Consider the following 16,126-nt stretch of genomic DNA (forward strand, 5'->3'; position numbering starts at 1 on the left):
AGGCACTGGTGGAAGGCACTGGATGAAAAGAAAAAGAAGATCAAAAATTCACATAAACATTCTCAATTCATCCTCAATTTACATTTAAATCAGTATATATTTAAATGCTGAATAACTGTCTGGTACATTAGTCAGTATTGAATCCTGACCTTTGACATCTGTGAGGCTAGCCTCAGAGAGCCCTTCGTTGAGATCAATGAGCGTGCCCTCCGATTTGCAGCGAGGGAGAACATGGTTACTGTTGGTCCCTCTGATGATCCGGTGGGCCGCCATCTTGGTGTGAATTGCCCGAGTTGCAGTCGCACTCCTACTCTTCCATTTCTCCAATTATGATATTCAGTCTTTGGCAGCTCTCCATTGTATCTATACGAAAGGAAACAAAAATGAGAACATCTTCATTAGCTGTGACTGATCCATTCTTGTAAGAGCCCTAAATGATCAAATTATCACAGTTTACAACATGGTTTGATTCAGTAAGAAGCGGGGATAGTCTTGGCTAAGGACTAAAATGAATGGGATTCCAGTAGATGCCAAATAATATCCAGTGAAGAGAATAAACATTCTGAGCAGTGCACCATGCCTTGGAATAGTTTATCATCTTATGACACTCATAATCCACTGTTCACAAACTGGTTGAATCAACATTATTTCATTTTGACAAAATTACATTGAACCAATGTGGAATAGACGTTGAATTGACGTCTGTGCCCAGTCTGTCTTCTGCTATTTTAACACCTTTCCAATTACTTTACAGTCATTGGTGTCCTCAATATGCCTGAATTGGCTAATTCTGAGTTCTGTATCTCAGTGTGCAGTTGAGGATGACAATTGCATATTTTCCATCTCATTCTGTTGCTTTGCGAAGCATAAATCCTCAGGGAGGGACACTGAATCACATGGAGGATAAACAGGAAATAATGGACCATTCCCTTCTTAAACCCTCTCAGATGTACAATATTCAGTAAAAACCTAAGTGCAGACTAGATACAGTGCCTTGCAAAAGTATTCACCCCCTTGGCATTTTTCCTATTTTGTTGCATTACAACCTGTAATTTAAATGGATTTTTATTTGAATTTCATGTAATGGACATACACAAAATAGTCAAAATTGATGAAGTGAAATAAAAATTAATTTTAAATAATAAAAAAATGGAAAAGTGGTGCGGGCGTATGTATTCACCACCTTTGCTATGAAGCCCCTAAATAAGATCTGGTGCAACCAATTACATTCAGAAGTCACATAATTAGTTAAAGAAAGTCCACCTGTGTGCACTCTATGTGTCACATGATCAGTCACCTGATCTCAGTATATATACACCTGTTCTGAAAGGCCCCAGAGTCTGCAACACCACTAAGCAAAGGGCATCATCAAAGCAAGCGACACTATAAAGACCAAGGAGCTCTCCAAACAGGTCAGGGACAAAGTTGTGGAGAAGTACAGATCAGGTTTGGGTTATAAAAAAACATCTGAAACTTTGATCATTCCACAGAGCATCATTAAATCCATAATAAAAAAATGGAATGAATATGGCACCGCAAAAACCTGCCAAGAGAGGGCCGCCCAACAAAACTCACGGACCAGGCAAGGAGGGCATTAATCAGAGAGGCAATAAAGAGACCAAAAATAACCCTGAAGGAGCTGCAAAACTCCACAGCAGAGATTGTAGTATCTGTCCATAGGACCACTTTAAGCCGTACATTCCACAGAGCTGGGCTTTACGGAAGACTGACAGAAAAAAATAAGCAAACATGTTTGGTGTTCGCCAAAAGAAATGTGGGAGACTCCCCAAACATATGGAAGAAGGTACTCTGGTCAGATGAGACTCAAACTGAGCTTTTTGGCCATCAAGGAAAACGCTATGTCTGGTGCAAACCCAACAACTCTCATCACCCCAGGAACACCATGTGGCAGTTTCCCATCGGCACGGAATGGGAAACTGGTCAGAATTGAAGGAATGATTGATGGTGCTAAATACATGGGAATTATTGTGGGAAACTTGTTTCAGGCTTCCAGAGATTTGAGACTGGGACGGAGGTTCACCTTGCAGCAGGACAATGACCCTAAGCAAACTGCTAAAGCAACACTTGAGTTGATTAAGGGAAAACATTGAAATCTCTTGGAATGACCTAGTCAAAGCCCAGACCTCAATCCAATTGAGAATCTGTGGTATGACTTAAAGTTTGCTGTACACCAGCGGAACCCATCCAACTTGAAGGAGCTGGAGCAGTTTTGCCTTGAAGAATGGGCAAAAATCCCAGTGGCTATATGTGCCAAGCTTATAAAGACATATCCCAAGAGACTTGCAGCTGTAATTGCTGCAAAAGGTGGCTCTACAAAGTATTGCCTTTGGGGGAGTGAATAGTTATGCACGCTCAGGTTTTCAGTTTTTTTGTCTTATTTCTTGTTTGTTTCACAATAAAAAAAAAATATTTTGCATCTTTAAAGTGGTAGGCAAGTTGTGTAAATCAAATGATACAACCCCCCCCAAAATATATTTTAATACCAGGGTGTAAGGCAACAAAATAGGAAAAATGCCAAGGGAGGTGATTACTGTCGCAAGCCACTGTAGGTCAGATAGGTTCCTTCCTTGACATAGCTATTGTCTTGACAAGAATTTGGACATGACTTTGTGTAATTTGACTTGATTTCACATGTAACATTTCAAATGTATGTAATGTGTATAGTGCAAGCAAATATCGCACAGCTGAGTACCATGTCACACAGCCTCCTCTACTTACAACAAACTAGCTCAAAGACCTTGCTCATGATTTCACATTTAGCTAATCCATAATTCAAAACACACTGTCAGTCGAGCTCAAGAGGAGAGTACTTTTATATGAGTGGGACCATATTCTTGATTCCAGCATTTTCTCTCACACAGGAAGCAGGAGAGGGTAGCGAGCTACACTACACCTCAATGCAGTGAACCATACAGCCCTGGCCTAAAAGCTAAAAGGTTTTGTTCAGAGACACTAAAGTCCCCCAGAGATGTCAGGGAGAGATTTCACACCCACTTTCAGTCCTTTAGGGAAATATGTGGCTCAATGTAACCTGTTCGTTTCTCCTTCCGCTTGCCAGGGAGCTAGCTAGGCTCGGGGGACAGTGACAGTCCATCGATGTGAGGATCAATGAAGCTCGACTGACAAAAAGACTGTCATTCACTTTGACGCTACAGCGGGGTCAGATTGCTGTCGATGTTCTGCACACCAAGCTAAATAGCAGATCCTTTTCTGAGATGAATCCACAGATACCACAGCCAGACGTGATGAATTGGAACCGGAAGCCACTTCTCCTTGTCACTGAGTCTCTGAAGATGCTAGATTGAGTGTCTCTCTAGATGCTATCAATCTTCAATTCAGTTTATGCCTGTGGGTGCAGCATAATCCAACCTTTCCCAATCAGGCTAATTACATTGTCAAACGTAAGGATGTTAATCACGATGTAAAATGTAATAAAATGTCCAAATTATTTATGAGACTCAGAGTTTTCCCTTCAATACATCCCGAAAGGCCACATTTCCGTCAATACATTCTGAAAGGCCTCATCTAATCTAGCCGACAAAGTGGAAAGGGTATATTGTTTCAGCAAACCGTTCCTTAAACACACGCGAGGGAGCTGAGACTTTAACACTCTTAATTAACTCCACAGCAATATTCTCTAATCCCCGATTGACTTTCTACTTTAATTACTTATTTTCCAAGTATGTTCTCATAGATTTTCTTTCCCTCGTTTTTATAGCAATATCATCAAGCGTATGCCTACTGCTTTGGCTCCTAGAAATATCTGTGGTCATTATAGGAATGAGAAGCCTGTCAAAAAGACGCAGTCTATGTAAAAAACAACCATTCATGGCAGGCCTTCGCAATAACAGTTACAGGATGCACAATTTCAACCGATGTGTAACAACTGTTTATAACTCATCTATAAACTAACATGAACAGTTTCTAAACTATTTATAACCTCGTTTAGTATTTTTTTTGCATATCTTCAAATCAAATCAAATTTTATTTGTCACATACACATGGTTAGCAGATGTTAATGCGAGTGTAGCGAAATGCTTGTGCTTCTAGTTCCGACAATGCAGTAATAACCAGCAAGTAATCTAACTAACAATTCCAAAACCACTGTCTTATACACACAAGTGTAAGGGGATAAAGAATATGTACATAAAGATATATGAATGAGTGATGGTACAGAGCAGCATAGGCAAGATACAGTAGATGGTATCGAGTACAGTATATACATATGAGATGAGTATGTAAACAAAGTGGCATAGTTAAAGTGGCTAGTGATACATGTATTACATAAAGATGCAGTAGATGATATAGAGTACAGTATATACGTATACATATGAGATGAATAATGTAGGGTATGTAAACATTATATTAGGTAGCATTGTTTAAAGTGGCTAGTGATATATTTTACATCATTTCCCATCAATTCCCATTATTAAAGTGGCTGGAGTTGAGTCAGAGTGTTGGCAGCAGCCACTCAATGTTAGTGGTGGCTGTTTAACAGTCTGATGGCCTTGACATAGAAGCTGTTTTTCAGTCTCTCGGTCCCAGCTTTGATGCACCTGTACTGACCTCGCCTTCTGGATGATAGCGGGGTGAACAGGCAGTGGCTCAGGTGGTTGTTGTCCTTGATGATCTTTATGGCCTTCCTGTAACATCGGGTGGTGTAGGTGTCCTGGAGGGCAGGTAGTTTGCCCCCGGTGATGCGTTGTGCAGACCTCACTACCCTCTGGAGAACCTTATGGTTGTGGGCGGAGCAGTTGCCGTACCAGGCGGTGATACAGCCCGCCAGGATGCTCTCGATTGTGCATCTGTAGAAGTTTGTGAGTGCTTTTGGTGACAAGCCGAATTTCTTCAGCCTACTGAGGTTGAAGAGGCGCTGCTGCGCCTTCTTCACGATGCTGTCTGTGTGGGTGGACCAATTCAGTTTGTCTGTGGTGTGTATGCCGAGGAACTTAAAACTTACTACCCTCTCCACTACTGTTCCATCGATGTGGATAGGGGGGTGTTCCCTCTGCTGTTTCCTGAAGTCCACAATCATCTCCTTAGTTTTGATGACGTTGAGTGTGAGGTTATTTTCCTGACACCACACTCCGAGGGCCCTCACCTCCTCCCTGTAGGCCGTCTCGTCGTTGTTGGTAATCAAGCCTACCACTGTTGTGTCATCCTCAAACTTGATGATTGAGTTGGAGGCGTGCGTGGCCACGCAGTCGTGGGTGAACAGGGAGTACAGGAGAGGGCTCAGAACGCACCCTTGTGGGGCCCCAGTGTTGAGGATCAGCGGGGTGGAGATGTTATTGCCTACCCTCACCAACTGGGGGCGGCCCGTCAGGAAGTCCAGTACCCAGTTGCACAGCGCGGGGTTGAGACCCAGGGTCTCGAGCTTGATGACGAGCTTGGAGGGTACTATGGTGTTAAATGCCGAGCTGTAGTCGATGAACAGCATTCTCACATAGGTATTCCTCTTGTCCAGATGGGTTAGGGCAGTGTGCAGTGTGGTTGAGATTGCATCGTCTGTGGACCTATTTGGGCGGTAAGCAAATTGGAGTGGGTCTAGGGTGTCAGGTAGGGTGGAGGTGATATGGTCCTTGACTAGTCTCTCAAAGCACTTCATGATGACGGAAGTGAGTGCTACGGGGTGGTAGTCGTTTAGCTCAGTTACCTTAGCATTCTTGGGAACAGGAACAATGGTGGCCCTCTTGAAGCATGTGGGAACAGCAGACAGGGATAGGGATTGATTGAATATGTCCGTAAACACACCAGCCAGCTGGTCTGCGCATGCTCAGAGGGCGCGGCTGGGGATGCTGTCTGGGCCTGCAGCCTTGCGAGGGTTAACACGTTTAAATGTTTTACTCACCTCGGCTGCAGTGAAGGAGAGTCCGCATGTTTTCGTTGCAGGCCGTGTCAGTGGCACTGTATTGTCCTCAAAGCATCCTGGTCCGTGACGGGCTGGTTTTCTTTTTGTAATCCGTGATTGACTGTAGACCCTGCCACATACCTCTTGTGTCTGAGCTGTTGAATTGAGATTCTACTTTGTCTCTATACTGATGCTTAGCTTGTTTGATTGCCTTGCGGAGGGAATAGCTGCACTGTTTGTATTCGGTCATGTTTCCGGTCACCGAGCCCTGATTAAAAGCAGTGGTTCGCGCTTTCAGTTTCACGAGAATGCTGCCATCAATCCACGGTTTCTGGTTTGGGAATGTTTTAATCGTTGCTATGGGAACGACATCTTCAACGCACGTTCTAATGAACTCGCACACCGAATCAGCGTATTCGTCAATGTTGTTGTCTGACTCAATACGAAACATATCCCAGTCCACGTGATGGAAGCAGTCTTGGAGTGTGGAATCAGATTGGTCGGACCAGCGTTGGACAGAACTCAGCGTGGGAGCTTCTTGTTTTAGTTTCTGTCTGTAGGCAGGGATCAACAAAATGGAGTCGTGGTCAGCTTTTCCGAAAGGATTGCGGGGCAGGGCCTTATATGCGTCGCGCAAGTTAGAATAGCAATGATCCAAGGTTTTGCCAGCCCTGGTTGCGCAATCGATATGCTGATACAATTTAGGGAGTCTTGTTTTCAGATTAGCCTTGTTAAAATCCCCAGCTTCAATGAATGCAGCCTCAGGATGTATGGATTCCAGTTTGCAAAGTGTCAAATAAAGTTTGTTCAGAGCCATCAATGTGTCTGCTTGGGGGGGAATATATACGGCTGTGATTATAATCGAAGAGAATTCTCTTGGTAGATAATGCGGTCGACATTTGTTTGTGAGGAATTCTAAATCAGGTGAACAGAAGGATTTGAGTTCCTGTATGTTTTTGTGATCACACCACGTCTCGTTAGCCATAAGGCATACGCCCCCGCCCCTCTTCTTACCAGAAAGATGTTTGTTTCTGTCGGCGTGATGCATGGAGAAACCAGCTGGCTGCACCGACTCCGATAGCGTCTCTCCAGTGAGCCATGTTTCCGTGAAGCAAAGAACGTTACAGTCTCTGATGTCCCTCTGGAATGCTACCTTTGCTCGGATTTCATCAACCTTGTTGTCAAGAGACTGGACATTGGCGAGAAGTATACTAGGGAGTGGTGCACGATGTGCCCGTCTCCGGAGTCTGACCAGAAGACCGCCTTGTTTCCCTCTTTTACGAAGTCATTTTTTTGGGTCGCCGGCTGGGATCCATTCCGTTGTCCTGGGTGAAAGGCATAACACAGGATCCGCTTCGCGAAAGTCATATTCTTGGTCGTACTGATGGTGGGTTGACGCTGCTCTTATATTCAGTAGTTCTTCTCGACTGTATGTAATGAAACCTAAGATGACCTGGGGTACTAATGTAAGAAATAAAACTGCATAGTTTCCTAGAGACGCGAAGCGAGGCGGCCTTCTCTGTCGGCGCCGGAAGTCTTCACCTTAATGTAAAGTGTTACCTGATTTTCTTACACTATGTTGACTGATTCATGCCAATGTCATCATTCTGTCCTGCTTCACTGACAAGCTAATTACTTTGTCAAAAGCAAGGCTGTTCAACCCCATACAAAAAAGTAACAAAATACATGAATTATTTTACGAGACTCTTAGAAGATGTGAATGATGAGTCTGTACGTCCCTTTAATTTGAGACCACAGAAAGATAATTGTTGAAGTAAATCAAAACTGGGTTTAGTTCCTAGCCGAGGGATGAGAGTATACTGCAGTAAAACAGTAAGGACTTATACTTCATTCAACATAGACCATTAGACCTTGGTCAGCATAGACCTATTGTTCTAATGTTATAACCAACATTACTATATTATTGGTGTCCACTTTGGTGTAGAGAAGATCTCTGCACAAGAAGACATGGGTATGGTAGTCAACTGTGAAATCATTTGCATTCATTAGCATTAGTTCATTAATGAATTGGTGTTAAAGCATCCATTATCTCCCTGGAAACAACTAACAAGAGAACTATGGGAGCCTGATATTGAAGTCATGCCTTAGGCGAGGGAAGGATAAATTAGTTCTTAAAGAAAGCAGCCTTCCAGGAAGCTCAAACGTTGATTATTAAATTAATTTCCAACACAGTGACACAACATCATAATTGAGCTAAAGTTATTTCTCAGCTAATGGAACTAAGTGGAGCTTTCTGACACTAATGGGCTTCAGACTGTTTCACTGTGTGTGTGTGTGTGTGAGAGAGAACATGTGTGTGTGTGTGTGTGTGTGTGTGTGTGTGTGTGTGTGTGTGTGTGTGTGTGTGTGTGTGTGTGTGTGTGTGTGTGTGTGTGTGTGTGTGTGTGTGTGTGTGTGTGTGTGTGTGTGTGTGTGAGAACATGTGTGTGTATGCAGGCTGTAATAGCTAAGGCTAGGCCTATATCTCACGTGAATACATTAGATAAATAGAAATGAATTCTTCCCTAACTCATTTAATGTCTCTGCATTTAATGTCTCTCCTCATAACAGAAGTGCTTGGTGTTTTATCAAAAGGATTAGTAAGCAAGGTACTTGTATTTAGTCCAACCATTAATTATGAAGTGGAAAGTTGTAAAACTAAGTTATTTTTCAGCCTTAGCTTAGCTAGCTCTACACCTCCTGATGAAAAAAGGCTTCCAGCATTACCAAAACCACCAGATGAACAAAACCAATTTTGGAGGTACATTTGTTCCAATATTTTGAGATGTGTATGGTTGATAGCCCAATATTCTACTCCTGTCGGGTATGTGACTTCTAAAATTGATGTGAACCACAATGTGTGTGTATGCTTCGTGTGTGTGGAAATGGCCCACACTATGATTGATCACATACTCTCATTGCCCTTGTTCCTCCATATTTGAGTCCTGTCCTCTGGCACAGCCAGGCCTCGTTAATATGATGCCAGCCTCTGAACGGGAGCAGGGTTAAAGAGAGGTTGACTGGTGAGTGACCCAGCCAGCATGACAGAGACTGAAACCTCATCATTATACTGTACGAGAGGTCGACCGATTATGATTTTTCAACACCGATACCGATTATTGGAGGACCAAAAAAAGCCGATACCGATTAGTCAGCAACTTTTTAAAATGTATTTATTTATTTGTAATAATGACAATTACAACAATACTGAATTAATACTTTTAGTTTAACTTAATATAATACATCAATAAAATCAATTTAGCCTCAAATAATTAATCAAACATGTTCAATTTGGTTTAAATAATGCAAAAACAAAGTGTTGGAGAAGAAAGTAAAAATGCAATAAGTGCCATGTAAAAAAGCTAACGTTTAAGTTCCTTGCTCAGAACATGAGAACATATGAAAGCTGGTGGTTCCTTTTAACATGAGTCTTCAATATTCCCAGGTAAGAAGTTTTAGGTTGTAGTTATTATAGGAATTTTAGGACTATTTCTCTTTATACCATTTGTATTTCATATACCTTTGCCTATTGGATGTTCTTATAGGCACTTTAGTATTGCCAGTGTAACAGTATAGCTTCCGTCCCTCTCCTCGCACCTACCTGGGCTCGAACCAGGATCACATCGACAACAGCTACCATCGAAGCATCGTTACCCATCGCTCCACAAAAGCCGCGGCCCTTGCAGAGCAAGGGGAACAAATACTTCAAGGTCTCAGAACGAGTGACATTACCGATTGAAAAGCTACTAGCACACATCCCGCTAACTAGCTCGGGACTTGATAGGCTTGAAGTCATAAACAGCTCAATGTTTAGTCAGACTGCTCTATCAAATATCAAATCATATACTTAATTATAACATAATAACACACAGAAATATGAGCCTTAAGGTCATTAATATGGTCAAATCTGGAAACTATCATTTTGAAAACAAAACGTTTATTCTTTCAGTGAAATACGGAACCGTTAAGTATTTTATCTAACGGGTGGCATCCATAAGTCTAAATAGGCGGCCCAAACTGTTGCATATACCCTGACTCTGTGTGCAATGAACGCAAGAGAAGTGACACAATTTCCCCAGTTTAATATTGCCTGCTAACCTGGATTTCTTTTAACTAAATATGCAGATTTAATGAAATATACTTCTGTGTATTGATTTCAAGAAAGGCATTGATGTTTATGGTTAGGTACATTCGTGCAACGATTGTGCTTTTTTCTCAAATGCGCTTTTGTTAAATCATCCCCCGTTTGGCGAAGTTGGCTGTTTTTGTTAGGAATAACTAGATTCCACACAGTTCGCAACGAGCCAGGTGGCCCAAACTGCTGCATATACCTTGACTCTGTTGCACAGAATGCAAGAGAAGTGACACAATTTCCCTAGTTAAAAGAAGTTCATGTTAGCAGGCAATATTAATTAAATATGCAGGTTTACAAATATATACTTGTGTATTGATTTTAAGAAAGGCGTTGATGTTAATGGTTAGGTACACATTGGTGCAACGACAGTGCTTTTTTCGCAAATGCGCTTCACCCGTTTGGCAAAGTAGGCTGCGAATCAATGATAAATGAACAAGCACCGCATCGATTATATGTAACGCAGGACAAGCTAGATAAACTAGTAATATCATCAACCATGTGTAGTTCACTAGTGATTATGCTAAGATTGATTGTTTTTTATAAGATAGGTTTAATGCTAGCTAGCGCCTTACCTTGGCTCCTTTCTGCACTCGCATAGCAGGTTGTCAACCTGCCACGCAGTCTCCTCGTGGAGTGCAAAGTAATCGGCTACAATCGGTGTCCAAAAATGCAGATTACGATTGTTGTGAAAACTTGAAATCAGCCCTAATTAATCGGCCTTTCCGATTAATCGGTAGACTTCTATACTGTACTGCACCAGACAAACTAGCAGAGAAGGGAGACAAGCTTCCTAGGAAACTCCAATGCGACAGTAACGGGTAATAGAAATTAATGGCTGTTTGTGCCCCTTCCCCTTCCAAGCATCTCCCTCCATTATATTCCACTCTGTGTACCAAACATTGAAAATCATATACAGTAGACATTGTCTTAACAATTGTGTCCCCTATCGTTCACCTAAAACAGGTAAATATCTGGGATTTGATTTATGTTTTGAGATGTGTATTTCGAGGTTATTTGGCTATAGCTCGGTAAACTAATCATTTGTGATGGGGGATAAAATCTATGCAGTTACATATGGGGATATTATTTATATCGTGTGGTATTGTTTGGACAATTGTTTTGCGCTAGTTGGCTGTACCGGTCCTGCACCAAAGAATATTTCATTCATAGCTTGTTCTCCATCTTCTTTTGAAACAGGAAGACCATTTGTTTTCAGCACTTTTATTTCTATGACAGATAGAATCGCAATACATATCTTGTCAGCACAAAAGTATCGTGCTAATATCATATTGTGAGGTCCCTAGCGATTCCCAGCCCTAATAATACTCATACATATTGGTCCTGTTTCACACATGTACAAGTGTGTATTATACACATGTAAAAATGGAAATGTGCATATCTCAACTCCCCTTGAAAGTGGGGTCACAGCCAGGGTCAGCCATTCTCAACAGAGCCACTGAAGAAATTAGGATTAGGTGCATTGCTCAAGGGCACGTCAACAGATTTTTCACCCTGGGCATTCAAAATAGCTACCTTTCAGTTACCAGCCAAACGCTCTAACCGCTAGGCTACCTGCAGCCATTAATGGGGAGGCTGGATTGAGGGTTTTGAGGACTATGACACCATTTGCTCTTCACAGCTCTGAGATGGCAGGAGAGAGAGTGAAGAGGAGAAGAGGAAGATCATTTGAATGTTAAAATCACCTTTATATGGAGGTCAAACTCCCTACCGACTGTTCCAATTGATTTATTTTTTACGCGCTAGGATATTTTGTCATACCATGTCCCTGAGAGTATTAAAGGAGACCTGACCAAGGCCCCTTTCACCCTCTCATATAGGAACCCCAGTTTATGTATTTTGTCTTGCAAAATTCTGTCCAGACCAAGGTCATTCTGTGTGAGCAGTTTTAGCTCAATAGAGTTTATATCCTGCTCAAGTGCTCTCAGTTCCTGTTTACATACACACGTAAGGGTAAATCAACGAGGGGCTATGCGCTATATGGAAAATAACAACCAACGTGGAAGGTATTTTCCACGATGTGCTAGGGAGTTGCATTATTTTCCAAGGAATGCTAAAAATGTGTTAATTTGCAGGTACAAATGTATTCGACGTCCACTGAAATAGCTAGCAAGTTTACCAGATAGCTGCAGTATTTTTTTGGTAACGAAAAAAATAGACTTGCTAGTTTTGCTAACCCAACTACCTTGCTAAAATGGAAATCAAATTAAACAATGCCACTTTTGCTTTCAAAAGCAGCGTAAACATAGAACATTTAAAAATGAACTATAGTCATTGAATTCTCCCGTTATGACTTACAGTGTGTTACAGGGAAATAATGCACTCTCTAGAATGCTCTTGCCTTCAAGCCAATCAGAAACAAGTATCCAACACTGCCATGGTATAAAGAGATGTAGACAGTGCATTCGGAAGTATTCAGACCCCTTGACTTTTTCCCCCCAAAAATTACGTTACATCCTTATTCTAAAATTAATTTCATTTTTAAAAATCCTCATCAATCTACACAAAATAAATATAAAATAACATAATGACAAAGTGAAAACAGCTTTTTAGACATTTTAGCAAATGTATTAGAAACAAACAAGTATTCAGACCCTTTTCTACGAGACTCGAAATTCAGGTGCATCCTGTTTCTATTGATCATCCTTGAGATGTTTCTCCAACTTGATTGGAGTCCACCTGTGGTCAAGGGGTCTGAATACTTTCCGAATGCACTGTACTGTTGTCAAAAGACACATATTTGGTATTTTCACCAACCATTGTCTTAAAGGCCCAGAGCAGTCATAAATAACGATTTTCTGTTTTATATATATATAATGTATGCCCACACTATGAGGTTAGAATAATACTGTGAAATTGTGAAAATGCCCTTTTAGTGTAAGAGTTTCTATCTGACCACTTTAATTTAAACAATCACAGTAAGGTACTTAATTGTTACCCAGAAATTATTTGATATTGAGATTTTTAAAAAGGCTGCATCTGACCTTTAATGTCTCAAAGTGACAAAATGCTGATCTGTAAAACCCATAGGAGTAATGGCACACTGCATAATTCTACCACTGTTGTGGTCAGATACATACAGCATGGCTAACCTTGCTACACTGACCTTACCATCACTGTCCTTAACCCATGTGTACTGCCTAACTTTTGTGTGTTTGACCCTCCACATATCAGACAGCTTAAACTCAGTTAGTAGACTAGACAGACAGGTGACTGACTGTAGGTTATGGCTCCTCCTCATCAGTGTGAACAACGGTGAAGTCCACAGTACAGTTCCAGTCCCCTCCCAAAAGTATACACCCCTCCTATCCTGCTCACACTGTCGTGAAGTTTCCTTTATTTGATCAAATACAGCAATATGCCCTGTACCAGTAGAAAAACGATATTACGCTTTTTCTGTCTTACTTCTGAAACCAAAGCCCTCTTTTTCCTATGCCCCCCCCCCCCATTAATTAAGAAGAGGACGAGAAGAAGAGAAGAAAACAGGAAGGAAGAGATGCAGTAAAGGAGAGAAGAAGAGAGGACAAGACGAGAGCAAGACAAGAGGAGATGTTTCTCTGATGGGAAACAGACCAACTACAGGCAGGTCTCCGGTCTACTACAGTAGAGCACCTCTCAGCCCACATTCCTGCTGTATCTTAGAATCCCCCAAACCCTCTGGTTTAAATCATCTCAGCCAGGAAATGAAATGGTGTCTGATGTCACACAGCAAGACGGCAGAGCTAAGCTGCATTCAACAGCCTTTAATAAAGTCATGAGAGTCATGAAAGGTGCAGTTACTATGTTATTGTGATCATTTATTTTTGCACCCGTCACAGGTTTAACAACATAGATTCTGGATCGCTTTGAAATCATGGGGCGCAAGATATTTCCTTTAATTAATCATAACTGTGCTTGGGAAGGACCGGCCTATGACAGAGTCTGATACATTCATTTGAGTCAAAGGCCCACAATGTTGAGTGACAACAGTAAAGGGTAGGCGTGAGGGGCATGTCAAATGTGAGTGAGAGCTGCATGTTCTCCAACACGTCCTGAGCCTTTGGTGTGTGTCCCAAATGACACCCTATTCCCTATAAAGTGCACAGTCAAAAGTAGTGCACTGTATAGGGGATAGGGTGCTATTTGGGATGCAAGCCTGGTGGATAAGGTCATTTGATAAGCCTAAAATCCCCTCACTACCCAGGCAGGCAGCTACCCACGCCCCCGTCTCAGTCCCAAGCCCTGATCCACTTCTAATGCAGTCTGAGAGAAAGGCAATAAGGGCCTCCCAATACCAACAACAATGCTGTTCTGCTGCCACACACACAACACACACACACAAACACACACACACACGATAACATACAATAACACACACACACACACTATGAATATGTAATTACCAAAATAATACTGAGGATGAATGGTCTGGCTTCAAAATCATTTTGGAAAAAGAAAGACTCCAATTGCGTAACCCTTTTCCTCAGTCAAATAACTGGTGTTACTCATATTTTTCAGAATTCCATAATTAATAAACAGACTTTTTTTTAAACACCCGGAAATCTGTCAACCCGTTTTGTTATATTTCAGTCTTCTGCGATGTATATAAAGTGTAACATTGGGACGCAAACTATAACCATGTGTGTGAGGTGTACACTTTTGTTTCAAAGTAGATTTGTTAAAGACTACCAAGAATGACTCTTTGTAACCCTGATTTAGCCCACTGCAGTAAAAGGTTCATGAATGTTACAACATGGAAAGTCACATCATTCATTACTTTCCATTTCTCCTTGAATTGAATGTGTGATATTTAGGAGCATAGTCCCTTCATTATGACATGAGACATGAGATATGATTTGCTAATAAAGAATGGAGGAAGAGGAGAATAGGTAACAAGAGAAAGAAGAGTGTGATGATGATGGTTTCTAATAGTTCTATATTTTTATACTATGTTATAGCATAAAGGTGATGTTGATTTTCTTATTTCATTTATTTAACTAGGCAAGTCAGTTAATAACAAATTCTTATTTACAGTGATGGCCTACCCCGGCCAAACCTTAACCTGGAGGACGCTGAGCCAATTGTGCAACTACCCTATGGGAGTTAGCCAGTTGCGTTACAGCCGGGAATCGAACCAGGGTCTGTAGCGACGCCTCTAGCACTGAGATGCAGTTCCTTAGACCGCTGTGCCACTCGGCATGATGCTGCTGGTGAAACTGTATTTTTTGGCAACACTCTAAACATTACAGGGAACCATATTGTTTCATAGCAACAGCTCTTGTGGTAGTAGGCTACACATGGTCAACGGTGTGGTATGAAGTGTCAGTTACCGCTATTTGCCACATTCAACAAAGAGAGTTTCATAAAAGACTATTCAGGGGTATGGTGGAGACTTTTAAATTCATTGCTCATTAATACAACCATTTATACATTATGTAACGGATACGACAAGTAAGGCATGACTTCAGAAAGTATTGGAAACCCAATACGATGACTTGGGTGCTTCATCATTTCATCGGTTGGTTATCATAAATAGGCCTACTGTATCTTGACATCCCACTCGTTTAACGAAATGTAAAATAGTTTAGAAGCTTGACATACCTTACCGGGGTTTGTAAACACTAAATCAAAATGTTGAACACCTAATCAAAATGTTGACCGGGTTCCAAAACGTATCGGAAACTTCGGGAAAGGGCTTCGGACGTTGCTCATTTACAGCTCCTTTAGATGAGTGCTCGTTCTGTAAAAAGCGCTCTGCTCTAAGAGATTGGTGACGTCATCAAGGAGGGGAGGAGACTGGAAACGGAGCCTCAACGAATGAATCAACATTTAATTGAACAGCCTCAGTCTGTAATGACGATGATTAGAGCTATAAATACGTTACAATGTTATGTTCAATGTCATCATTGATCCTAATATCGTTAATGCTGTATAATTGTTTTTGTGTATCAACTTTATAAAAACTCATTGTTCCTATGAGGCTACAAGAGAGAAGAGAGAGATAGAGGCTAATATAATTTTCTCTCTAGAATCTTGTGTGGTTTTGGTGGTTGATAATCCCTACTAATTTCAATTCATGTATAGGGATTCAGCGGTAGATTTGTGTACCTTTTAGTGTAAGT

General features: G+C 41.4%; 1 protein-coding gene across 1 annotated transcript in view; it reads right to left on the reverse strand.

The window, feature by feature from the left end:
* The window catches only part of sh3bp4a (SH3-domain binding protein 4a), a 27,922-nt gene extending 12,191 nt beyond the window's left edge, over positions 1-15,731 (reverse strand). The window contains exons 1-3 of the mRNA XM_064969500.1: positions 15,606-15,731; positions 150-363; positions 1-18 (exon numbers count right to left, since the gene is read on the reverse strand). The exon at positions 1-18 is cut by the window's left edge and continues 2,390 nt beyond it. Coding sequence (XP_064825572.1) covers positions 1-18; positions 150-273 — 142 coding nt within the window. The 5' untranslated portion in view covers positions 274-363; positions 15,606-15,731. The remainder of the gene's footprint in view (positions 19-149; positions 364-15,605) is intronic.
* Positions 15,732-16,126: the final 395 nt, after the last annotated feature.

The sequence above is a fragment of the Oncorhynchus masou genome, chromosome 6, assembly GCF_036934945.1.
Source record: "Oncorhynchus masou masou isolate Uvic2021 chromosome 6, UVic_Omas_1.1, whole genome shotgun sequence".
Lineage (NCBI taxonomy): Eukaryota > Metazoa > Chordata > Actinopteri > Salmoniformes > Salmonidae > Oncorhynchus > Oncorhynchus masou.